This window comes from Megachile rotundata, chromosome 16, assembly GCF_050947335.1.
Source record: "Megachile rotundata isolate GNS110a chromosome 16, iyMegRotu1, whole genome shotgun sequence".
Lineage (NCBI taxonomy): Eukaryota > Metazoa > Arthropoda > Insecta > Hymenoptera > Megachilidae > Megachile > Megachile rotundata.
Window position 1 is genome coordinate 10,747,934 of NC_134998.1, and position 26,174 is coordinate 10,774,107.

General features: G+C 37.5%; 2 protein-coding genes and 1 long non-coding RNA gene across 3 annotated transcripts in view; 1 reads left to right on the forward strand and 2 right to left on the reverse strand.

The window, feature by feature from the left end:
- The window catches only part of LOC100877788 (uncharacterized), an 82,185-nt gene that overhangs the window by 55,720 nt on the left and 291 nt on the right, over positions 1-26,174 (reverse strand). The gene's annotated exons all lie outside the window — the stretch shown is intronic.
- Positions 42-21,996, forward strand: LOC100876068 (neuroglobin). Its single transcript, XM_076541426.1, has 4 exons — positions 42-370; positions 4,343-5,122; positions 18,192-18,423; positions 18,877-21,996. The coding sequence occupies exons 2-4, from the start codon at positions 4,962-4,964 to the stop codon at positions 19,045-19,047; spliced, it is 564 nt and encodes a 187-aa protein (XP_076397541.1). The 5' UTR covers positions 42-370; positions 4,343-4,961; the 3' UTR covers positions 19,048-21,996.
- LOC143266050 (uncharacterized) lies at positions 22,716-26,160 on the reverse strand. Its single transcript, XR_013041051.1, has 2 exons — positions 24,720-26,160; positions 22,716-24,659 (listed from the first exon to the last, which is right to left on the reverse strand). It is a non-coding gene; the product is annotated as an uncharacterized LOC143266050 (long non-coding RNA).

The window sequence follows — 26,174 nt, forward strand, 5'->3', positions numbered from 1 at the left end:
GAGCACTTGTTACTGCTGGCTCAGTCTCGGCTGGTCTGGGCTGAAGGCAGCACGGCCGCGCGAATCATTCCCGAAAAGTACACACAGAGAGATAATAAAACGTAGGGAAAATCGTGACAGGCTCCAGGGAGCCGTTGCTCCGCGAATGAGCCCCCGGATCGTTGGGACGTGCCCGCCGGGAATGTACGCACGCGGACCCAGCGGACTTCGACAGTGAGGTTTCGTGCGCGCCAACCATGTTCCCGTATATCTTCCTGGATAAACGGGGAAGAGGGAACAGAGTGCAGCTGGAAGACCTAACCGAGGGGAAAGAGTACTTTTAGATCGTGTGAATCGATTCGGTAGATTCAAGTACAACGCGTTTCACCAGGTGATCATTCGTGACCCTTATCGTTACGCTCTCTGTGGATTTTCTTTCTCATTTTTTGTGATCAATAGGACACTTGTTATCGTGCATTTTTAGGACCGTGTTTGTGGATGTTTACTGCCATTTTCTCTTGACGGGTGGATAAGTTTGGGGGATGCGAGGGGAGGATCGCTTGGCTTTGGGCTTAGGGGGAATGTGGATTCGAGATTTGATGATTGAGAGCGACTCTCCGCATTTGCAAATTAGGGGATTTGGGTACTCATCTTGTTTTTGGAAATTTATTTTTTTAAAATCACTAATTTCTTAACCTTGCAAATTTCTTTTTCTAATTTGGGGAAATAAAATTTGTTGGATTTGTTAATTGAGAAGTTACCGAATTAACTTTGTAATTCACAAAATTCAATTTGATATTGTAATTAATAAATTTATACAAAAATTTAAGGTCTTCTCATAAAATTTGTAAGTCGAACTATTATCTTCGTGTGGTATCCCTTAAACTGTTATCCCTACGTATCCCCTGAATTATCTTTATTTCGTATCATTTCACCGAACCTAACCTAACAGAACGCTTAATAAATTGAATAGCATTTTAAAGTTCGAACAATGACACCGTATATTAAATTTGCTCTGAATGTTTGCTGTCACTCTTTTAGCGTTTTCAAACTGGTTTTCATATTTATTTAAACATCCTCAGCGGTAGCTAAATGCTTTCCTTTTTTCAAGTATTCTCTTTGTAGAGTTTCGTCTTCTTTCACGTTTCCTCTTTCATTAAATTTCGCTCTCTGTATAATATGTAGAAAACTGTTTTGCAACAATTTAATGTCTTTTTAATGAATCCCTGTTCTGTTCGTAGAAGCGGGAATTATCGGGTTGTGAAATTATCTGGAGATTTATCTTGTCTGGCATCTTGCATTCTTTAACTGATTAAAAATTTTATAATGAAATGCAGTGATATTTCTTTGGAATTCAATTTCAATTTAAATTATCTAGATATTGTAAAATTATCTAGATATTGTAAAATCATCTGGAGATTTATCTTATCTGGAACTTCATCTTAAATTCTTTTATGCAGATGAAAAATGTTATAATGAAATGTAGTGATATTTCTTTGGAATTCTATTTCAATTTAAATTATCTAGATATTGTAAAATTATCTAGATGTTGTAAAATCATCTGGAGATTTATCTTATCTGGAACTTCATCTTAAATTCTTTTATGCAGAACAAAAATTTGATAATGAATCCTATTGATATTTCTTTGAAATTCAATTTTAATGATTTAAAATATGAAGATAAAAAATTATCTGAAGATTTAACTTCTTTAAAATTATCTCTTTGCACATAAAACTTTTTTATCTAAAATGAAAGGTTTACAATACAAGATATTTCAATTATTATTTTACAATGCAATTTTAGTAACTTGTATTAACAAGAAAATCATAAAATTATCTAAAAGATTATCTCCAGGAACTCTCAAACTGAATTTCGAATTGTTTTATGTAGAGCAAAGTTCAGTAACAAAGCAAATAAATATTTTTGCTATTGTTCCTCTGCAATTCAATTTTAACTTGTTATTATAAAATCATCTGAAGTTCTGCAACGTTTAATTGTTTTATGTAAAAGTTCCGTAACGAAGCAAATTAATATTTTGTTTAATTATTTTAATTCTAGACTACAGACAGATGAATTAATAAATGTATAAAGCGTCTTTTCGTGGAACCCGCCGTAATAAATCTACAGGACATATATCCTGCATAAAGAAAACTGAAGTAAATATAAAAAGATATTAATTTTTTAATTCGCTTCGTGACTTCGTACCTGTATGTACTTAGGTACATTTATTACGCTTTCATCTCGCTTGTTCGCCATTCCGAAGTTAAACTAGAAACTTTCCTTGTTTAAAACTACGCTTTCGATAAACGTTGTGGGTCACCAGCGACCCGCACTGATTATGTTCAGAAAAAAAACGCAAAAGTAAATTAAATTTTGTAATAAAAATTAAAATTTTGTTAAATATTTAATTAACGTTGAATACAATATTGCATGAAATTTGTGTAATGTAATAAAATTGCGATGCAACGCGTCTTGCAGAGAGAAACGGCGGTTAAGTATGCCGCTTACCTGGACAAATGTGCACATTAATTAAACAGGCGTGAAAATCTCACGGTATTAGCAGGTACATTTAAATAAATACGAAAACGTGCAATAATTTCAAATGTAAAGCTTTCGTATGGAATTAAACTATTTATGTAACTCTGCAAATGTGCAAATGTTAATTATTTGTTTAACTTATCGCAAGCAAAATTAATGTTTTATGAAGAATGTTGGAAAAATTAAAAAATAGTAGACTCTCATTATATTGCAGATTTCATATCTGGATGAGTGATTGATTTGTGTTCATAAATTGATGCCACCTTTCTTTTTTTTATAAAGAAATAATTGCTGTTAGTACATTAAGTACATTACTATATTGACCTCTTCCTATATTGCCATTTCCACAGCTCAACCCCATTTATAAAATCGAGATAGATTCGATTATCAAGTTAACAAAAATTATCATTGTCCTGTTTATTTTAAATACCATTTGACCCAAGAATATTTAGGAGAATAGATATTCACGTTATTAGTTGGCTGGTGAAGTTTGCTAGTTCGCATACTCCAGCCCGCGACGTCAAAAGCAAGATTTATGTAACATTTGTCGAGGCAGAGTAAGTGGATGTTACGGTGTCAACTGCGATACTCGTTTCGCATGTCCTCGTTCTTCAAAAAAGAACTAAACCTTGAAACAAGGTAGCCAAAACAGAATAACTGGTACAGAGTCTACTAACCTTAAAGATAGACCTCTTTCAAATGGCAATATAACGAGAGTCCACTATACACGTAAAATTACTCAGGAATCTACCCTCTGGAGGTATTCTGAAGTCTAGAGACATGGAGAGACACTACTAATCTTAAAGGCAGATACCTCTTAAATGGCAATATAACGCGAGTCTACTGTACACGTAAAATTACCGAAGAATTTACCCTTTTAAAGTATTCTGGGAGTCTAAAGATATAGGAACACACTCTCTTAACCTTAAAAGTAGACCTCTTTCAAATGGCAATATAACGAGAGTCTACTTATATGTAAAATTACCGAAGAGTCTACCCTTCTGAAGTATTCTGGGAGTCTAAAGATATAGAAACACACTCTCCTAACCTTAAAAATAGACCTCTTTCAAATGGCAATATAACGAGAGTCCACTATATACGTAAAATTACTCAGGAATCTACCCTCTGGAGGTATTCTGAGGTCTAGAGACATAGAAACACACTACTAATCTTAAAGACAGATACTTCTTAAATGGCAATATAACGCGAGTCTACTGTAAACGTAAAATTACCGAAGAATCTACCCTTCTGAAGTATTCTGGGAGTCTAAAGATATAGAAACACACTCTCCTAACCTTAAAAATAGATCTCCCTCAAATGGCAATATAACGAGAGTCTACTTATATGTAAAATTACCTAGGAATCTACCCTCTTGAGACATTCTGAGGTCTAGAGACATAGAAACACATTACTAATCTTAAAGACAGATACTTCTTAAATGGCAATATAACGCGAGTCTACTGTAAACGTAAAATTACCGAAGAATCTACCCTTCTAAAGTATTCTGGGAGTCTAAAGATATAGAAACACACTCTCCTAACCTTAAAAATAGATCTCTCCCAAATGGCAATATATCGAGAGTCTACTATATACGTAAAATTATCTAGAGACATAAAAACCTAGAAATTGGCAATTATATTTTGCAACACCTCTTAAACATATCAAAAAGGGATTATAGTTTATCTCCATAGAAACTCCATTTCGCTCTCCTTCAAACATCCAAATCCTTGACTAATCTGAACTCAACCCAGTCCGCCATTTTTCTCATCCGCGGTCCATTATCCAGAACTTTATTCTAACAAACGTTCTCTTACGGTCGTTCCAGCCGAATCCCCCATCGACGACCCCGAAAGGATTTAATCCAAGGATTCCATAAATTCAGGAAATCAATCGAGGCTCGTTTTGATTCCAACCGAACGAATAAAGCGAAGTGACGAAGTAAAAAGATGCCGAGGAGGTTCAACATGGATTCGGTCGACGCTCTCGTCAGGAAGTTTAATTGACGCGTCACTCGCCGAAAGATGAACGGACGGAAGATTTTTCACGTAACCGCGGCTTGGACGATTTGAGCGTGAAATGGCGGCGGCCAAGCATTTCCTCGAATCCTCGAGTCAAGTGACAACGGGACCAGACAGTGAGTGATTAAAGTTCAAATTGAACGGTTTCCTTTTTCGACCGCGTCCAATCTCTCGGAAACGTTTAGTGAACCCTTTGACGCGAGTGATCCCGCGGGAACAGCAATCTCGTCAACGTCGTTTAATTAAAATTGCACGCCGCTATTTTTCGGCCCGATTGATCGCCGTCCGTCGTCGACGGATTAACGAGGCCCAATTGCCGTGCAACGGTGACACACATCCACGGAAACGTGATAATTGTTCGCGGCTGCGAGTGCGGTAGCGTGTCCTTGTGTCCGCGGGCGGAAAAGGAACAGATATCGCCCTGACATGGGTTGCGAACTTAGCAAACTCGCGACCGCCAAGTCGCAGACTCAAACTGCCACCGATCCGAGACTTCCGCTCACGGCCAGACAGAAATTTACGGTTATGGCCAGCTGGAAAGCTGTGTCCAGAGCGCTCGAGCCGACTGGGATCTACATGTTTATAAGGTCTGTAACACTTTCCTTTTAACGCATAATTACCCAAACCCTTCTGGGTAACTCAAGGGCCTTGTCAATTTTTATAACCTAAGTTCTCAAGGACATCGATTTAAATAATTTTACTATGTACACAACGGCCTTCATTTTTGAGGGATGTTCCAAACAAATTTTTTACGCCATAATGTAGAGGATATACACTTCACCGATTTCAGTCACCTTCACATATTGGAGGATACATTTGATTAGGTTGAACTAGGTTATCAAGTAATATTAGATCTGGGTATTAAGTTAGGTTCAGGTGAATTAGGTTATTAAGTTGTATTAGCGTGTGAGGTTAGGTTCAGTCAAAATAGGTTATTTTGATATATTGAGATAGGGTGAGGTTAAATTAAATCAAACTAGGTTAGTAAGTTAGGCAGTGGACATAGGTTCTGAGATTAGGCTATGAACTATATTATTAAATAAAATTATGTTAGATTATTAGGTTAGGTTAAGTTGAACTAAGTTATTGAATTATATTAGACTAGTTTATTATGTTACATTAAGTTCAATTCAATTATTGAGCTATATTAAGTTAGGTTACTATGTTAGGTTAGGTTCAATTAAATTATTGAATTATAGTAGGTTAAATTATCAGGCTAGATTAAATTGAACTAAGTTATTGAATTATGTTAGACTAGTTTATTATGTTAAATTAAGTTCAACTCAATTATTGAGCTATATTAAGTTAGGTTACTATGTTAGGTTAGGTTTAACTAAATTATTGAATTATAGTAGGTTAAAGTATTAGACTAGGTTAAATTGAACTAAGTTATTGAATTATGTTAGACTAGTTTATTATGTTAAATTAAGTTCAATTAACTTATTGAGCTATATTAAGTTAGGTTACTATGTTAGGTTAGGTTTAACTAAATTATTGAATTATAGTAGGTTAAATTATTAGGCTATATTAAATTGAACTAAGTTATTGAATTATGTTAGACTAGTTTATTATGTTAAATTAAGTTCAACTAAATTATTGAGTTATATTAAGATAGGTTACTATGTTAGGTTAGGTTCAATTAAATTATTGAATTATATTAGGTGAGATTATTAGATTAATTTAAACTAGCATTTTAATAGAAAGAACATCACAGAGACATTTTATAAAGTCCTGTCCCGCCCTATAGCCCCAAGCGCAGGAAAATATCAAGTATTTTATTAAAACACTGTCGACTTTAATATCAAATAACTCTATTCTTCTCTTCTGATTAACCCCGCCAGCAGGAATAATAAATTCTATACGATTAACAATCGTATCAAAGTTTCAATATCCCAATTATCGCCAAAAATCAATAGTCCGATGTCATTCGCAATTCTCCCGATTTTCCTATTGCATTAACTCGTATTACATTCTCGTTTACACTGCCATTCGATATCTGCGTATCCGCTATACCGTTTCAATTTTCACCAAAAAATATATATCGACAATTCCGCGCGCGAGAGGAGAGAAAAAAAAAGTAATCGCTCAATTCCGTCGTGTCAGAAGCGCGGAATCGTATTTAGGGTAATTTCTTGATCAAATGCGAGCTACGGAAACGTCGGATATTTTCTGGGGTGCGACATATTGCGCTAACCCGCATTACGCGCCATTACGCGATTAAATGAGCGTTTAGGCTCTTCAAGGGCATCATCAACGTCACGTGCAGCTCTGAAAGGGAAGACAGACATTTACTGATCCCTGTATTTTACTCGACTCATTTCTTCGCCTTACAGCCTCCCTTTCATCTGTCAGATACATACTTTGTAATTAGGGTACGATCATTTGTTTTCTCTTAAAGTGTTGGGAGAAGAAGGGTAGAAAGGAGATTTCACGATTTTATCTTGGGGATTTTGGGGACTTTTTGGTTTTGGAAATTTGGGATTTAGGGATTTGGGGATTTAGGGATTTAGGGATTTAGGGATTTAGGGATTTAAGGATTTAGGGATTTAGGGATTTAGGGACTTAGGGATTCAGGGATTTAGGGATTTAGGGATTTAGGGATTTAGGTATTTGGGGATTTAGGGATTTAAGGATTTAAGGATTTAGGGATTCAGAGATTCAGGGATTCAGGGATTCAGGGATTTAGGGACTTAGGAATTTAGGAATTTAAGGATTTAGGGATTCAGAGATTCAGGGATTCAGGAACTCAGGGATTTAAGGATTCAAGGATTCAGGGATTTGGAAATTTAGAAATTTAGAAATTTAGAAATTTGAACATTTTGGAAATTTGGGATTTAGGAATTCAGGGATTTAGAGATTTAGGGATTTAGGAGTTTAGGTATTTAAGGTTTTAGGAACTTTGGAATTCAGGGCTTAAGGGATTGAGAATTTGAAAATTCAGAAACTCGAGCATTTTTAGGTTTTGGTGTTTTGAGGTTCAGGAATTTTGAAGATTTAATAATCTGGAGATCTGGAGATTGTTGAAATTATTAGGAAGAGTTTTGTTAAATTATCAAGATCAAAAATATGAATCTCTTTCCGAGCTTGCTACAGCAATAATTCAAAAATAGAAAAGAGGTTACTAAATCTGTCCAAGCCATGACTTAACCTTTCCTTTTAACTCTTAAACACTAAGCCACTTCGCGTCACTCCGCCATTTCCCGCATGAAAATACGGCTCCGCGACTTAACCTATAAAGCACAGTTATCTCAAGGCATACCCCTAATCCACAAATCCACACCGCGACACGTTTCATTCAAATCCATCTGACCCAAATTACCACAATTCGATAACAAAACCGATCATTTTTTGATCTCGAGAGCATCCTATTGTCCATTGAAAAGCATCGACAAAAGCAGATGTTTGATCGGACGTGAGCGAATTGTTTGAATCACGTGAAAGTCAGTGAACCGCGCCTACTGTGAATTGTCTGCAAGTGCCTGATCGAAATTCGGGGTCCATTAAGGGGCTCAATCGACGAGGTCCAATCAGGTCTCGTATCGGTTGTGTGCGCGCGTTCGATCGAACGAAGGCGATTGCTAGACTTCGCGTTCCTAAATTAGAGGCTAGTGACGCAAATATAGGACTATCGACGTTCGTGCGAGTAACTTCGGTTCAATTTCCTTTTATACACTGTTTTGTGTACTCGATAATCTTGTGGTGTGTGTTAAGACCACGTACCAAAATTTTACTTTTATGGTTTATTACGTAGAATATATGGAAAATTACGTAAGGACTAGTTTATAATTATTTAACCATATTGTGTGAGTTGGGAAGAATTAGAGATGTTTGGGGAAATAATGGAGATGAGGTATGTGATCAAGGCTGGAGACTGACACAAGATCTTCTCAAATCCCACTCTTCACAAGTTTTACTCTTCCCAAGGCCCACTCTTCCAAGCTCCACTCTCTCCTAGTCCCACTCTCCCTAGTCCCCCACTCACCCAAGTCCCACTCTCCCTAGTCCCCCACTCTACCAAGTCCCACTCTCCCTAGTCCCCCACTCTACCAAGTCCCACTCTCCCTAGTCCCCCACTCTCCCAAGTCCCACTCTCCCAAGTCCCACTCTCCCAAGATCCCACTCTCCCCTAGTTCCACTCTCTCCAACTCCCCACTCTCCTAAGTCCCACTCTCCCAAGTCCCCCACTCTCTCAAGTCCCACTCTCCCCAGTTCCCCACTCTCCCTCGACCCCCACTCTCCCTAGACCCCCACTCTCCCTAGACCCCCACTCTCCCTAGACCCCCACTCTCCCAAGTCCCACTCTCCATAGTCCCCCACTCTCCCAAGTCCCACTCTCCCTTGTCCCCCACTCTCTCAAGTCCCACTCTCCCCACGTCCCACTCTCCCCCAGTCCCCTACTCCCAAGTTCCCCTCTCCCTCAGACCCCCACTCTCCCCCAGTCCCCCATCTCCCAAAGTCCCAATCTCTCCCAGTGCCAAATCTCCCCAAGTCCCAAATACCTAAACTAGAAATATCTCAATAATATTATGTACATATTAAAATAGTGGTCTTCCGATGATCAGATGCATATGGAACACCCTTGCCTAAGCATCTACCTCGTCAGCTTCTGTCCTCAAATGCATTTGTGCTAAAGTTTTCTGCGCGTTTTTAAGCACCGAATCGATCCTTGAAACGAATCTCGCATACTGCACGCCGTGTAAAAAGCACGGCTGCTACTGCAGTGAAACAGAATCAATAAAGTTCTGCCCTATATGGATGCGTTTCTATGTGAGCGTTTTAAATCATTGATGACACGATACGACTATTACTGTATTGAGAGAGGATTCCTTATAGTCGGTTTAATTTTTGGGCCAACATTGTGGATGGGTTGCTACTTAATTTAGGTTAGGTTTGCGTTTCCGTGTGCTTCGAGGGGACACGAACAAATATTTGAAAAAAGTCGGAACAGTTTAGTGAGGCTTGAGTGAGCAGTAAAGGAGTGTTTGCAGAAAATTGGTCAGCGTTGGACACCTGAATTCTGGAAAAATTGAGCCATTTCACGGTTGGATTCCTTCTCTCCTTTGTTTTCTTCTTTTGGAGAAAACGTAGCACATGGTACTTTATTTCGGAAGAATAGAATACTGGGACAAATATATAGGAAAGATAATAAACTACTTGAAGTGATGCTTTCGTGGACATAGCACTGTAAATTTATTTGGAAGCCTTGGACTTAAATCCAATATGGCGTCATAGATACATCGATACATTAATACAAGAAATTTTAATACATTAATTGATTACATTTTTTCCGAATATATTATTCAATTCTACTGGATATAAAATGATCAAACTATTTCTAATAAAAAGCCATTTCACATCGATCGCGATCTATGTGCACACTGCGCATGCGCCGTCCCGCGACGCCATCTTGGTTATCGTATTTCTGTGTCTTCTATCACGTTTTTATAAGAAAATATGAAACATTGATCCAATTAAAAAATGACAAGGCACCAATTTTACGGTGTACGTAATTCACAATGCACTGCAATCGTTTTATAAAAGTAAATACGTAAATATATTCTCTAATCCACAGAGTCAATATGCAAATCCGAAGTTTTGACGCATTCAGTAAAATATTTTGCGCCGCGTTTATCCAAGATTTAAAGCGCTTCATAAAAATGGGAGGTCAATATTTACTTCAATCGGTGTATCGCATTTAGACAATGGAATTGCAAACTGCAGTCGTGTTCGCTTTTATTTTTATTCTCCGTAATGGAGACCTATGGAAACTAACAAAACTCGGTTTACCGTTTTCGTTTTTTAATTGAAGGAATTAATGTATGAATCTGTTGTACAGAACTGAACGTGCTCTGGCTGTTATTTGAGATTTGCAAGTTTGAGGTTATGTTTGGGACTTAAATTTAAAAACGTAGATTATTGAAAATATAGTTGAGGGATTTAAGAGTATAAAGTGAAATTTATAAATTTGTAAAGTTAAAAATTTTGTACCAAATGAAAAGAAATTTATAAATTTGTAAATGTAGATGTTTGAACTTCTGAGTTACTAAAAGTGTACGTCATAATTTTGTCGAGCAAACTCATCGCGAAAGTTGTCAGCAATGTTTAATCTGATCAGCAGTAATTACCTTGTGCTCCTCTTTTGAACCTGCGTGTACAGCTCAGTGTCCATGCAGTTCCGTTTTTTCAGCTTTTATGCGTCGGCTCTTTCACATTTTTTATCATCGTCTATCGACTTGTTACTGAATCACGAGATTCCTTATATTGATGCACAGTGAACGTAACTAGAGCGTGCGGGATAAGTCTATAAAGGGCTAGCATGAAATAATTTATCGAGGACCGACGAGAAAACCGTCGAGTTTCGTCCCTCTTTAAATCGCCGTCACGGTACATGAGACAAAAAGACAGGTAAAAAAACGTGTTTTACAACAAACACTTCCCTTTGAAATATCCGTTATTTTCGTTGTCGAGTCTTTTAAACGGAATACCGATAACTGTTCGGATATAAGTGTTCTGCATTAAATTGCTTTTTTATCGCGATGTAATTAAGACGTTACTCGTTTTTTTGTTAAACCTCGGTCGGCTAGCAGCAGCCGGTATTGATCCAAGGTTACATTTTATGAACACTAACGAAACGATGAATCTGTGCGCTGTTGGGTAATTACATATTAAATGGCCGATTTTCGAACGTAAAATGGCTGACGTGTGATCGCTAGATGTCTCATTTTTGAAAGATTACTTAAAAATTTCCTGGATGTTGCATTACGATATTTATTAAACTTCAAAGTCTCTAGATGTCTCATTTCTAAAAGGAGATCACTTAAAAATTCCCTGCATGTTCCATTACGATATTTATTAAACTTCAAAGTCTCTAGATGTCTCATTTCTAAAAGGAGATCACTTAAAAATTCCCTGCATGTTCCATTACGATATTTATTAAACTTCAAAGTCTCTAGATGTCTCATTTTTAAAAGGAGATCACTTAAAAATTCCCTGGATGTTCCATTACGATATTTATTAAACTGCAAAGTCCCTAGATGTCTCATTTCTAAAAGGAGATCACTTAAAAATTCCCTGGATGTTCCATTACAATATTTATTAAACTGCAAACTCCCTAGATGTCTCATTTTTAAAAGGAGATCACTTAAAAATTCCCTGGATGTTCCATTACGATATTTATTAAACTGCAAACTCCCTAGATGTCTCGTTTTTAAAAGGAGTTCACTTAAAAATTCCCTAGATGTTCCATTACAATATTTATTAAACTGCAAACTCCCTAGATGTCTCATTTTTAGAAGGAGATCACTTAAAAATTCCCTGGATGTTCCATTACGATATTTATTAAACTGCAAACTCCCTAGATGTCTCATTTTTAAAAGGGGAGCACTTAAAAATTCCCTGGATGTTCCATTACGATATTTATTAAACTGCAAAGTCCCTAGATGTCTCATCTTTAAAAGATGATCAGTTAAAAATTCCCTGGATGTTCCATTACGATATTTATTAAACTGCAAAGTCCCTAGATGTCTCATTTCTAAAAGGAGATCATTTAAATATTCCCTGGATGTTCCATTACGATATTTATTAAACTGCAAAGTTCCTAGATGTTTCATTTTTAAAAGGAGATCACTTAAAAATTCCCTGGATGTTGCATTACGATATTTATTAAACTGCAAAGTCCCTAGATGTCTCATTTTTAAAAATTAGTAAATCTAAAAATTCCTAAACATTTAATTGAGAACATTGTTAAACCTAAAAGTCCCTAGGCACCGTATTTAAGAAAATTAGTAAGTCTAAAAATTCCTACACATTTCACACATATTATTAAACTTAAAAGTCCCTAGACAAGCCCCTTGTAAAATAAATAAATTAAAAATTCCAAAACATCTAATAACAAAAGTGAAATTTTCAAACGTAGTAAAAAGTCGAGAGTGGTGTTATTTTTTCCCTATATCGCCATTTTCCCTAAGAGAGAGCGATTCTTGCGTCCACCGTGTGAAAGAACATTTAACGCCAAATAAGCAATAGAATTTTTTCGACGATTTAGTCGATGAACGTTGAAACTTCGGAAGTTCCATCGCATAAAACGTGCGGTCGTTGTTTCGCAGCTTCTGTCCATCCGTTGACGGACAATGGACTTCCTCATATTGACATTTGCAGACTATTCACGCGGACAAGCTCAGGAATAGCGTGAAAATGAGTCTATCCCGTTCCTCCCTTCTATTCCCGGCATCATTTTTTCCCCCCTTTTCAAACCGAACGTTCTCTCTTTAATTTCGTTTCATCCTCTTTCTACCTTTCATCATGGCCCTTCCTATTGTTCCCACGAAATCCTTTGTTAATGAACTTTCTTGTTTCCTTTTAATTCGTTTCAACTCTGTCCTCTTTTCCACTTGTTTATGTTTTTCACCGTTTCTCATTTCATTTTTTATCTCTCGATTTATCCGAGCTAATATTTGACGGTGCTGTTCGGAACACTTCGATACAAATTCCATTGACTGAAATCGATTCCACGCGATAACAACTGTAATTTATGTCGACTTTTATGGCCGCGAGAAAGTACCGTTGTGATTGATAGTTTGGACAACTTTTTAACTTCCATCTTTAATTTCAACTTCAAGGAAAGAATTTGGAAATGCATTTTCAACTTTCAAAGTCTTAAATTTGAGTATTTATAAATTAAAAAATTTTCAAATTGCATAATAGAATACTAGAAAACAATTATACGGAACATAGAACCACCTCTTGCTATATCGCCACTTCCAAACTGCCCGCAACGCAATAACGGCAATATAACGAGAGACTCTGCTAACCTCGTGCTACAGCCAACAATCATACCACTAAATTTACATCACCATATAAAAAGTAAAATTCTCGCAAAAATACTATTTTAAAAAATCTTTCAAATTAACAATTAGTTAATTAATAAATTAACCACACAAATAAAATAAACAGCCTTTTAAACAACAACGGCATAAATGTAAATGAGTATATCGAGCAATAATTATTTAAATTGGCTTTACAGTGCATTATAATGGACCACTTGTACCTCCATTTTTATTGCCGCAATTAACGTGTTAAATAGATGATTAACCTGTCCGCGACATCCGAGAGAACTAAGCAATGATAAGAGCATGACCACATCGAGAAACCGTAATGTTTAAATTACTTTCGTTTCGTAAGGCACTCGAACGAGAAATGAAGCAACTCAACCAAACGAATAGAGTCGGAATTTAAAATTAAACCGCGGTTACAGTTGATTAGATTAAACTTCATTTTCAACATTAACGTCGTCCGTCTAAAACGTACTCATCTTGAATTTTTATGAGACTATTTGCAGTGTCACTTTGGAGATAATAAAATGTTGACGTTTGTCGAGACATCGTTTAACAATTTAATTTATCACCGGCGATATAACAATTCAGATAAAATTATTGGAAGAGTTACTTCACATTTATACGTATGATTTATATATTCAAAAATAAGTTCTATAGCTTTGAAAATAAAATATATTCATCTTCAGATAAAGTTATTAGCTTGAAAGATAAAAATATTCATCTTCAGATAAAGTTATTATCTTAAAAGATAAAAATATTCATCATCAGATAAAATTATTAGCTTGAAAGATAAAAATATTTATCTTCAGATAAAGTTATTAGCTTGAAAGATAAAATTATTCATCTTCAGATAAAGCTATTATCTTGAAAGATAAAAATATTCATCTTCAGATAAAGTTATTGGCTTGAAAGATAAAAATATTCATCATCAGATAAAATTATTAGCTTGAAAGATAAAAATATTTATCTTCAGATAAAGCTATTAGCTTGAAAGATAAAATTATTCATCTTCCAGCTAAATAATTCATCTTCAATAAAAAAATCTTAATAGACAAGATAAAATTATTTGATTTTAATCTTGAATATTAAAATAAGTTCATAAGAGATAATTTTCGTCAACGTTCAGATGAATAATACTTTTTCTTGATATGCAAATATAATTTTACGTCAGAATATTTGGCAAATTGAACGTCTCGTAGCAAAAACCAGTGACATATGCAAATACACGGCTGACAGTTTGGACAACTGCTTTAAGGCAACTTAATCAACCGTGATCTGACTATATCTGTCATCGTCGTTCGAGATGAGAGTGGATCAGAAGCGTTTAGTCCAGCTTCAGCCTCGGGAATCAATAAACGGTCCGTACGCGCGTATTATACTCGGTATATTGGTCACCTGCGTCCTACTAACTCTATGTTAACAGCAATTTTTTTCATCGTTATACGTAATCCTCTTTTACGTATCGTTTATGTGCCTGAGTATGTCACAGGTATAGGAAGTAGATGAGGCTGGGTAGAGAATATAGGAAAAAGGGGGAAAAACGTGCATGATCGGTTTCAGAAAAAGTAGGAAGATTAATGAAAGTGGGTCAAGATGAGACCTTCGATAGGGAGGTCGATAGGTGGATAATTTTGATGCTGGAAAATTGGAGGGTTTGGAAGTGTTGAGGTTTTGAAGTATAAAAAATTGAGAAATTTCAAGGTTTTGATGAGGTCACGTTATGGAACTTCAAAATCTTGGTCTGAAAGAGTTTCAAACTTTCAAAGTCCTAACCTAGGAAGGTTCCACTCTCCCTAGATCCACTCTCCCCTAGTCCCACTCTCTCCAACTCCCCATTCTCCTAAGTCCCACTCTCCCAAGTCCCACTCTCCCTAGTCCCACTCTCTCTAATTCCCCCACTCTCACAAGTCCCACTCTCCCAAGTCCCACTCTCCCTAGTCCCCCACTCTTCCAAGTCCCACTCTCCCTAGTCCCCCACTCTACCAAGTCCCACTCTCCCTAGTCCCCCGCTTTACCAAGTCCCACTCTCTCCACGTCCCACTCTTCCTAGTCCTCCACTCTCCCAAGTCCCACTCTCCCTAGTTCCCCACTCTCCTAAGTCCCATTCTCTCCAAGCCTCCCACTCTCCCAAGTCCCCCACTCTCCTCACGCCCCACCCTTCCAAATCCCCCACTCTCACAAGTTCCACTCTCCCAAGTCCCCCACTCTCTCAAGTCCCACTCTCCCCAAGTCCCCCACTCTCTCCAAGTCCCCCACTCTTCCAAGTCCCATTCTCTTCAAGCCCCCCACTCTCCCAAGTCCCCCACTCTCCTCACGCCCCACCCTTCCAAATCCCCCACTCTCACAAGTCCCACTCTCCCAAGTCCCCCACTCTTCCAAGTCCCATTCTCTTCAAGCCCCCTACTCTCTCAAGTCCCACTCTCCCCACATTCCACCTCCACAAGTCCCACTCTCCCCATATTCCACCTTCGCAAGTCCCACTCTCCCCACATTCCACCTTCACAAGTCCCACTCTCCCTACATTCCACCTCTCCCAAGTCCCAAATATGTAAAGTTCAAAAATTCGAAAATGCAACTTCATTACCCATTTTTTAGGGCTCAAAGAGTACTACATCTGTATTATAAAAGCAAAAAAAGATGGAAATGCAGTTTTTCCTATCGCAGCCACATTTTTCCGGCGCTCAAGATAAAAAGAGGAGTATATTGCAACTTTACGAGCGTGACAAGGAAAAGTACTTTGTTTTTCACGAATTCTTCCGACACCATCAATCTCGAACCTGCCCTTTGGGGCTTAAAGCTTTCGTCGTGCAACAAAGCTCTTAAACTTGCTGGAACTTTGTGCCTGACAATTGCTCGCTCTTTAGACTATGCGAAAATGTTCAACTAATAAATATTTTATGCATTCTTCTTATTTGTTCGGCTGAATATTTGAACTGATTTGATGAAAAGTTGGAACCCGAGACCTACGTGAAAGGCATTCTTTCACAATTCGTTAACGAGTATTTATGACGTGTAGGAAGTAAAAAATTCCCATTATATTGAAATGGACACTTCCATTCACACAAGTTCTGTCAATTAACGCTGACTTTCGCGAATCAGTTCCTTTCATTTCTCAACAAAAGCGGCGATTTTAACAGCGGTTCTCAAGAACCTCGTTAGTTTCGCGAACTCTTCTCTTGTCGAGTGTAATCGATCTCATTATACGACGGCGGCTGAATTTCTTAACTGCGGTCTATAATATACGCTCGGACACACGAATCTAATAATGACAAAATGTTAAGACCTTGAACAATGATCAATCAACGACTGAAGAAGGTACAGGTGTGGTCATATCGATCCACGTTGCAACAAAGAATTATTTTTAAACAATTATTATTACTCCTTTCCAAGATTATCGCGACCTATAACCTACAGCAGACATCCTCTTTTTTTTCAGTTCGAAAAGTGAGCAAGGAATTCCTTTATCGAAAATCTATAGTGCTATCGTGACTAATTTAAGTTAGAGCTATTTCAAACTGGCTTATTATCCGTGAAGTACGATATAGCGGATAGTTATTACAGTTTTTTTGAGTATGAACTTTCGGAATTTTTAAACAAGTTATATATTTATTGGATCGCATTCCTCTTTGGTTTATAAGCGGTCGTCGATAGAGCTTGAAGATTAGTTTCTTTGAGCAGAGTGCTTGTAGCCGATTCAAGGAGCCTCGTATGCTTCTTTACGCCTCTTGGTTCGTATTCTTGTCTTGAGGAGCAGTTAGAATTTCTAATCACTTTGGTAGCTTGAGACTTTGTGACATTGAGATATGGAGACACTGAGACATTGAGACATTGAGATATTTAAATATTGAGGTAGTGAGACATTGAGAGATTGAGGCATTTAGATATTAAGACATTGTGACATTGAGACATGGAGACACTGAGACATAGAGACACTGAGATATTGAGACATTGAGACATTTAGATATTGAGGTAGTGAGACATTGAGACATTGAGGCATTTAGATATTAAGACATTGTGACATTCAGACATGGAGACACTGAGACATGGAGGCACTGAAACATTATGATACTGAGACACTGAGACATTGAGACATTTAGACATTGAGGTAGTGAGACATTGAGACATTGAGGCATTTAGATATTAAGACACTGAGACATTGAGACACTGACACATAGAGACACTGACACATTGAGACATTGAGACACTGAAGTATTTAGATGTTAAGACATTGAGGCACTGAGACATTGAGACATTGAGACCCTGAGACCCTGAGACATTGAGACATTGAGACATTGAGACCCTGAGACATTGAGACATTGAGACATTCAGACCCTGAGACATTGAAGTAGTGAGACATTGAGACACTGAAGTATTTAGATGTTAAGACATTGAGGCACTGAGACATTGAGACATTGAGACCCTGAGACATTGAGACATTGAGACATTGAGACATTAAGAGATTGAGGCATTGAGACATTGAGACATTGAGACATTGAGTCCTTGAGACATTGAGGCCTTGAGGCCTTGAGACCTTGAGACTAAAACCTAGAAACTATCCAACTAAAATTTCTAATCTTCCAATTTCCCAAATTTGAGAACCACTGTCCCCTATTTTACACATTAAACAAAAAAATACATATTCAAGTTTAAGATTTAACTTTACAACCCTGAAGGAAAATTAAACACCAACATAATACAGCATTATTCCCGCTTTGAATCGCCTTATAAACCCATGAAGTTTATGCCGCGGTTAATGTATACGGTTTATCACACGCCATATTATCGTCCGTGTAACATAACCTTAGTGTTTATATGTTTATAGGTTATTCGAGGAAAACGCGGAGCTATTAAATATGTTTACGCAATTTCGTGATTTGAAAACGAAAGAACAACAATCCAACAGCATGGAGCTAGCGCAGCACGCGGAGAAGGTTATGTCCGCACTGGACGAGGGAATAAAAGGGCTCGACGACATGGACGTCTTCCTGACTTGTCTTTATCAGGTCGGAGCCACGCACACAAAGATTCCTGGTTTCAATCCACAATATTTTTGGGTGAGTTCTCAAATTTCCAAGGTTTCTATTATCCACATTCTCAAATTCCAAATTTACAAATTTTTATTTTTGCAAGTTTCAAAATTTTAAAGTTTTCACATTTCAATAATTCCCAAATTCTAAAATTTAGAACTAGTCCCACGCCGCCATTTTGTCTACCATAGCTCGCCATTTTGTTTTCCACAATCCGCCATTTTGTCTTCCACAGTCCGCCATTTTGTCTACCATAGCCCACCATTTTGTCTACCATAGCCCGCCATTTTGTCTATCATAGCCCGCCATTTTGTCTTCCACAGTCCGCCATTTTGTCGTACACAGTCCGCCATTTTGAACACAGTCAGCTTGAACGTTACCCTACGTAATCGTATTACCAATCATCTCTACCGTGTTCCTACCACATTAATCAATTTCCTCTGCAACTAATTACCACATTTGTACGACTTTGCTTTCCAGAAAATTGAGAAGCCATTTTTGGAAGCCGTGGAACGAACCCTGGAGGATCGATACTCGGAGAACGTGGAGAACATTTATAAGCTGACGATCAAATTCATTATTGAGACTCTAATCGATGGCTTCGATAAAGCTCAAAATGACAAAGCACAAAGCGACCCGTCTAAGTCCTAGTTGTCTCGGTTGTAAGAAGGAGCCAAACGGAGCTTTGGTTGGCCGATTGAGAAATAATTTCGCCGATCAGCTTTGTCGTTCGGTGCTCTCCGAATGATAAAGGATCGATTTCGAGGAACGAAATGGATCGTTTGATCGTACAATTGTTCATTTATTCCAGAAACATCGCCGTCTTGCACGGCAAGAAACGGACAGACTCGGAAGACAACAATTATTGTGCGACGCTGTTGTATGACGTCAAACAATGTTCTTTTTTTACAGGAGTACAAGAGTTGCTCCGTGAATGGTTAGGTTTTCAAATCTTCTTCCTTCGAGCGGGTCTCGGTGATGAAAGATAATTCGTGAAAAATAAAATAACGATAATTATTCGGAACAGTGGATTCCTCACAAATTTCGATGACCTTGGAATACGTTCTCAAGGCCGTCATTCATGTAAGCATTGTTAAACCCTAGTTTCAGAGATACGCGCAAAAATATTTTCAACGTGAAGATTAATTACAAAATGTCAACCTTCACCGATTTTAATGGCCTTGAAATATGTCATCGGTGCCATCATTCTAAACAATTTTTCTCTATATATATTACCACCTTTAGGTCCTAGTTTGGGAGATATGAACAAAAATAATTTCGAGGTGGCGATTATTTACAAGATGGCTGCCATCATCGATTTCAATGATCTTAGAATATTAAGGTCAACGTCTCAAACAAATTTGTCATCCTTGATGATAAACTTCGAGGTCATCGAAGTCGAAGAGGAATCCCCAATTCCGAGGAATTATCAAGATAGCTATGATTATTGTATCGCACGTTCGGTTGTTTCGTTACGAAACGAACCACTAACATAACTCTTCTGACGGTCAAAGAGAATAAAACAATATTGTTTCGAATTGATTAACCTGAAAACAATGTGAAAGTGCTCTTTCAATATAATTATTTCTACAGGTAAACATAACCTCATAACTCTTTCGCTAAATAATTCATACACTCGAAACGTCAGGGTAGCATCGTTCGCGAGGTGATAAATGGGGAGCAAGTTAACAAAAATAGCGGTACTCGTCCTTCGGTCGAGTCTGATATCGATTATGGAATTTGAACGATGTAAATATGGTATACTGTTACGATGGGTCACTTTTAACTACTGCCAACAATGATCATCACACGACAGCTTTAGCAAATCGAATGGGAAAACATTGTACAAGGATTCAAGTTTAGATGTTTGAAGATGATGTGGGGAAATCGGGAATTATTGGTATAATGTGCGAAGACAATTCCGAGGTCCAAGAGTGTGATGAGTCCCAAAGCGTTTATCTTCTCAAGGTCGAATCTTTTGAAGTCCCATTCTCCTCAAGTTCCTCAGTGTCTCAAGTCCCACTCTTCCAAGTTCCACTCTCTCCTAGTCCCCACTCTTCCAAGTCCCACTCTCCCCTAGTCCCCACTCTCTCAAGTCCCACTCTCCCCAACTCCTACTCTCTCCAAGTCCCCCGCTCTCCCAAGTTCCACTCTCCCGAGTCCCACTCTCTCCAAGTCCCCCACTCTCACAAATCCCACTCTCCCAAGTCCCACTCTCCCCTAGCCCCACTCTCTCCAAGTCCCCCACTCTCACAAATCCCACTCTCCCCAAGTCCCCCACTCTCACAAGTCCCACTCTCCCAAGTCCCCCACTCTCACAAGTCCCACTCTCCCAAATACCCCACTCACTCGAGTCCCACTCTCCCAAGTCCCCCACTCTCTCAAGTCCCACTCTCCCCAAGTCCCCCACTTTCCTGAAGTCCCAATCTCTCCAAGTCCCACTCTCTCCAAGTCCCCCACTCTCACAAATCCCACTCTCTCAAGTCCCACTCTCCCCAAGTCCCCCACTCTCACAAGTCCCACTCTCCCAAGTCCCCCACTCTCACAAGTCCCACTCTCCCAAATACCCCACTCACTCAAGTCCCACTCTCCCAAGTCCCCCACTCTCACAAGTCCCACTCTCCCAAATACCCCACTCACTCAAGTCCCACTCTCCCAAGTCCCCCACTCCCACAAGTCCCACTCTCCCAAGTCCCCCACTCTCTCAAGTCCCACTTTCCTGAAGTCCCAATCTCTCCAAGTCCCACTCTCTTCAAATCCCCCACTCTCCCAAGTGCCAATCTCCCTAAGTCCCAATCTCCGTAAGTCCCACTCTCCTCAAATCCCAATCACCCAAAATCCCAGAAGACCTAAAGCTCCCAAGGAATGTCAAAAGACGTCCACATTACACTCGACCCTTTGGTTCACCAGCTGCAATCGAGAAACTAATTTCATGTTTGCATTGTACAACTCTGAGCAAGGCTTGAGCTACTTATCTTTCTGTGTATCTTTCGAACTTGTGTTTCGACGCTCGGATTTCATGTACACATTCCTGTTCCAACTAAACTGTACGTACGTAAATTGTTCCCAATGATAACCTTCGTACAACGGACGGACCTTGATTATATTTTCGGGAGCATGTAAGCTATTATCATTTTGTGTATAATGGGTGGAACACCTTAATAATTTAATGATTAATTTAAAAATTGTGGACGTTCTGTACCATTTTTATAACGTTTTAATTAAAAAGTCTGTATAAATAAATTAACTGGAGGAGCTTAAAATATTGTTGATACATTAAATATCTTATTTCCAAAAATATTTGTCATCTCATTTTGTTATGAAGACTCTAGTGGAGTAGACTAGTGACCTCATGCGGAGGAACTGAGAAGCTTTAAAGAATGATGGCGTTCCTTATCTTTCCTATGCTGTTCTTTGAAGAACAACGAGGACACAAATGTACTTCGTATAAAAAGAAATCATTGTGATTAAAAATACGTGAATCAACACAATCAGAATACAACAAGCAATTGGCATATAGGATATTTTAATACAAGGATTATAATTTCAGTACCTCGTTGAAATGAAATAAAATTAAATATAAAATTTATGTTTCACTTATGTACGTTTCGTTATTTATTCCTGGGTCATTATTTCCATTTCAGGGCAGTTGAGAACTTTTTTGATGGATGATGTAGAAATAAATTTGAGAATCTGGGGAAGTTGGGAAAATGGAAATTGGGGAATTGGGAAATTAGGAAATTGGGGGATTAGGAAATTGGAGGATTAGGAAGTTGGGGAATTAGGAAATTGGGAAATTAGGAAAATGGGAAATTAGGAAATTGGGGGATTAGGAAATTGGGGAATTAGGAAATTGGGAAATTAGGAAAATGGGAAATTAGGAAAATGGGAAATTAGGAAAATGGGAAATTAGGAAAATGGGAAATTAGGAAATTGGGGGATTAGGAAGTTAGAGAATTAGGAAATTGGGAAATTACGAAAATGGGGAATTAGGAAATTTGGGGATCAGGAAATTGGGAAATTAGGAAATTGGGGAATTAGGAAATTGGGAAATTAGGAAAATGGGGAATTAGGAAATTGGGAAATTAGAAAAATGGGAAATTTGGAAAATGGGGAATTAGGAAATTGGGAAATTAGAAAAATGGGAAATTTGGAAAATGGGGAATTAGGAAATTAGGGGATTAGGGAATTAGGGAATATAGAAATTGGGAAATTAGGAAGCTGGAGAATTAGGAAATTGGGAAATTGGAAAACTGAACAATTGACAAATTGTGAAAGTGGGAAAAATTGAATTAAAAATTTGTAAATTTGAAAAGTAGTTAAGTCTCAATTCCATCTCTATTTACAAAAGACCATCAAGCGATTAAAGCTGATCGTATGATCGAAATATTATGAAGGTCCAGCGTATCACATCTAAATCAATGTATCGCTTATTAATAATTTTTTTCGCATACGTGCCATTGCATCTTGTCACGCTTATAAGCGACCTAATGGATTTTGTACTTTGAGAGGATACAGGTTATCGATTTCTTTGTTAGCCGTGGTAGCACTTTCCAATATTGCTCCCTTGTAACGAGGCGACTTTGAAACGCTCTGTGACACACGAATTAACGACAGATGCATGCTCGTGGCAGATACAGCCGAGCACAAATCGCAATTTTCGTCATAGAAGCTGTACACCCTAATCGAGGACAAGAAAAATATCACACTGTACAACATTCGATAAATCCACTAAAAATCAAAATTATTCTATTACACAACTTCCTAAATTCCCACACTTATGAATTTGCAAGAAAACATAGCCCTTCTGCGAGTTCCGTTTTCGGCAATATAACGAGAGTCGAAAGAGTCGCTGTTAAAATACAGTGGAATAAAATTGTAAGACAATGTTTTCCTGCACGAATGCTACAAATGCAACAAAAACACGAGCATACCTTATATAAATGATTAACATAAATAAAAAATGAAGAGAATACTTTTTCACGCTTGACGTACGACTTGCCATCGTAGCGACACAATTTTTATAGCGTACAATCAAAATCACACTAATGATAGGCGAAACCTTTGACCGTCAAAAGACAACTATATAGATTTTTACTCGCGATTTAAGGCAGAAAAGTATGCGAACGTTAGGGTGTATCCCTCTGCGCAATGTCAATTTCCTAGGTGGTTCTTGGAATATGGAACCCCTTTATTTCTGTATCTTCCTCGTCGTGTTTATCTGTCTCTGTTTCTCTCTGAGGTCAATTTATTTGTATCGCTCGTTATCGGGGATAGCGAATTGCCACTCTCTAAAATTATCACATAATTCCATTTGCGGATGGTCGCCGAACACGTCATCGCTACCAAAGCACACACAGAAATTTAATTACTGTTCGTTCTGTAACATTTCGGTATTTTAGTATTAAACTTCAACTAAGATCAATTTATTATTATTTTAGTCTTTCATCAGAAACCTTGAGTTTTTTATTAGTAACATAGTTCAATAGCGTAATTAAAAAGAGTGTTGAATTCCTAATAAAAAAGTACTGGGGTATACAGGTTCAAAAATTAATAATAACCGAGATATCCTTCTTTAACATCTTCGGTCTGACTGTGTTTTAAAACACACCCCACAGGGACGTATAACAAATGTCCATATAACAAATGTTCATATAACAAGTAATAATAATTATTCATGTAACAAATAGTTCACAACTAATCTTACAACTTAGGTTCACCCTACAAGTTATCATTAGTTTGTATTATTTTTGCAGACTTTATGGGACTTATGAAAGTACAGAACAATCAAATTTACTCACAATCGCGAAAACATACTAGCAATAGTACATACAGGCCTATTTCTCGTATTACAAATGTAATTACATCTGCCACCACGATTGCGAGTGTTCCTTGCAAAGTATCCTAAAGTTTCTCGACCGTGAAAAGCAACGAATACTTTGCCTCAGAGAGAAAATACGTGTTCAATGATAGGGAGGAAAACCGAATATGTAACATGTCGTTCGCGCTATACACGATCATATTCTACATTCTTTAAGTATACTGCAAATTGTACTTTCATGTACACTATAATTTGTATTATTTTTGTAGAAAAATTTTAACAAAGGGTGGTTCTTAGTCCCAGTTTCGGATGGAGTCGGAAAAGTTCGGGCGACCATCTTGAATGACCGTAGCGCGCCAAATTCAAAAGCGACGAATTCGAATTGAGTCCTGCCAAAATTACATCGAATTGAATCACGCTAGTATCCAAATTGAGTCACAACCTGAATCAAATAACATAAAATTAAAATACTGAACCAATATGGAGTTGAACTCATGCTTACCCGATCTCCACCGAATTTTTCCGACCCGTTCCGAAGCCGTTATCTTGGCTATATCCGCACACCCTTCCTAATTTATTAATATATTGACCGACTCGGTGGAAATAGCCATACGGCACACGATAATATAGATTATTGACACGTTAAATGCCACAGTGACGCCATTGTAATTCCTATATAAATTACAATTATTCCTATCTGTTTTATATTTATTAATCTAAGCTGTTAGATTTAAAACTTTATGATCGTGTACAATGTGAAGACTCGTATTAACCACAAGTAAGGTTGATCAGCAAATTAGGTAAGAACACAGCGCCTTCGCAGTTCGATATCACATATTACTATGGTACAGCACGTGTTACTATGACAGCTTCAAGAAGCTCTACTGCAACTATTTCCTACCGAATACTTCATTTATTGAAACGCGATAAATGTAAGATAAAATATTTTCATATCTTTTATTTTATATCTCTACATTATTTTCTGAAAATCGATAGATAAAATGCAAACTTGAAATAAATATCGTGTTTCAATTTTAAGATACTTATGTTATATGTAGACTTCTGTGTGCATTTTCTTTTTTAAAAATTAGTTACGTCGAAATGAACCACGATGGCGCTGTGATAAATATTGCATGAGTATTAAGAAAAATCTGTATGAAATTGTTGTTACACAGATATAACGGCGAACTTTTTGAAATTTTCTAAAAAAAAAGAGAGAGAAAGGAAACCAAAGAAAAAGAAATCCGCTATAACGTGAAACTGCGCGTGTGCACAATAGATGTGTATGGTAAGGAACCATTTGCTCGACTTCTGATAAACCGACAAATCCTCGGAAACATTTTTTCTTCCGAAACAAGCAGCACCCATCGAATCGCTGCATACAACTTTTATATGTACGTTGAACGCGGTCTCGCGACACTGAAATTACCTGTAAAGAAAAAAAACAATCAAGTGCCTACATCATTTTTAATTCACCTTCATTTTTTCAAATTTGTAAAAGAATTTTAATTGTAATAGATTCGTTGTCGAGTTCCTTTGCCAAAATGCTTGATCCCGCGCATCAATTTTACAGAGTAAAAGAATTCTTACCGTAACCGTCTCCTGTGTGATGAATCTTATAACCGTAAAAGAGATGTGAATGAATTTCGTATGAAAGAACAAAATGCACAAATCGAGCTGTACCTTCATTTCGCGCAGAAAAGACCTATTTAATGGAAAGTTTTCACGGAACATTAAAAAAAAAGCACACAAGAAATATATGTATACCGTATACATTAATTCCTAGTATACTTTACAGTTATGCAAATGTTGCATTATCTGTCTGTTTGTTCTATGCAGGTCCAAATGTATTATTGTATCCGGTGGAGTATTATATATTAAAAGAAAATATATATATGTACGTATATAATATATATACAATCTATATATATTATATATGTATACGAACAAAAATTAT

Excerpts from the sequence above, each read along its gene's own strand:
- LOC100876068 (XM_076541426.1), top strand. The coding sequence starts at position 4,962 with ATGGGTTGCGAACTTAGCAAACTCGCGACCGCCAAGTCGCAGACTCAA. Across the intron at positions 5,123-18,191 it reads GGGATCTACATGTTTATAAG|GTTATTCGAGGAAAACGCGG; the intron begins GTCTGTAACACT and ends ATATGTTTATAG. Across the intron at positions 18,424-18,876 it reads TCAATCCACAATATTTTTGG|AAAATTGAGAAGCCATTTTT; the intron begins GTGAGTTCTCAA and ends TTTGCTTTCCAG.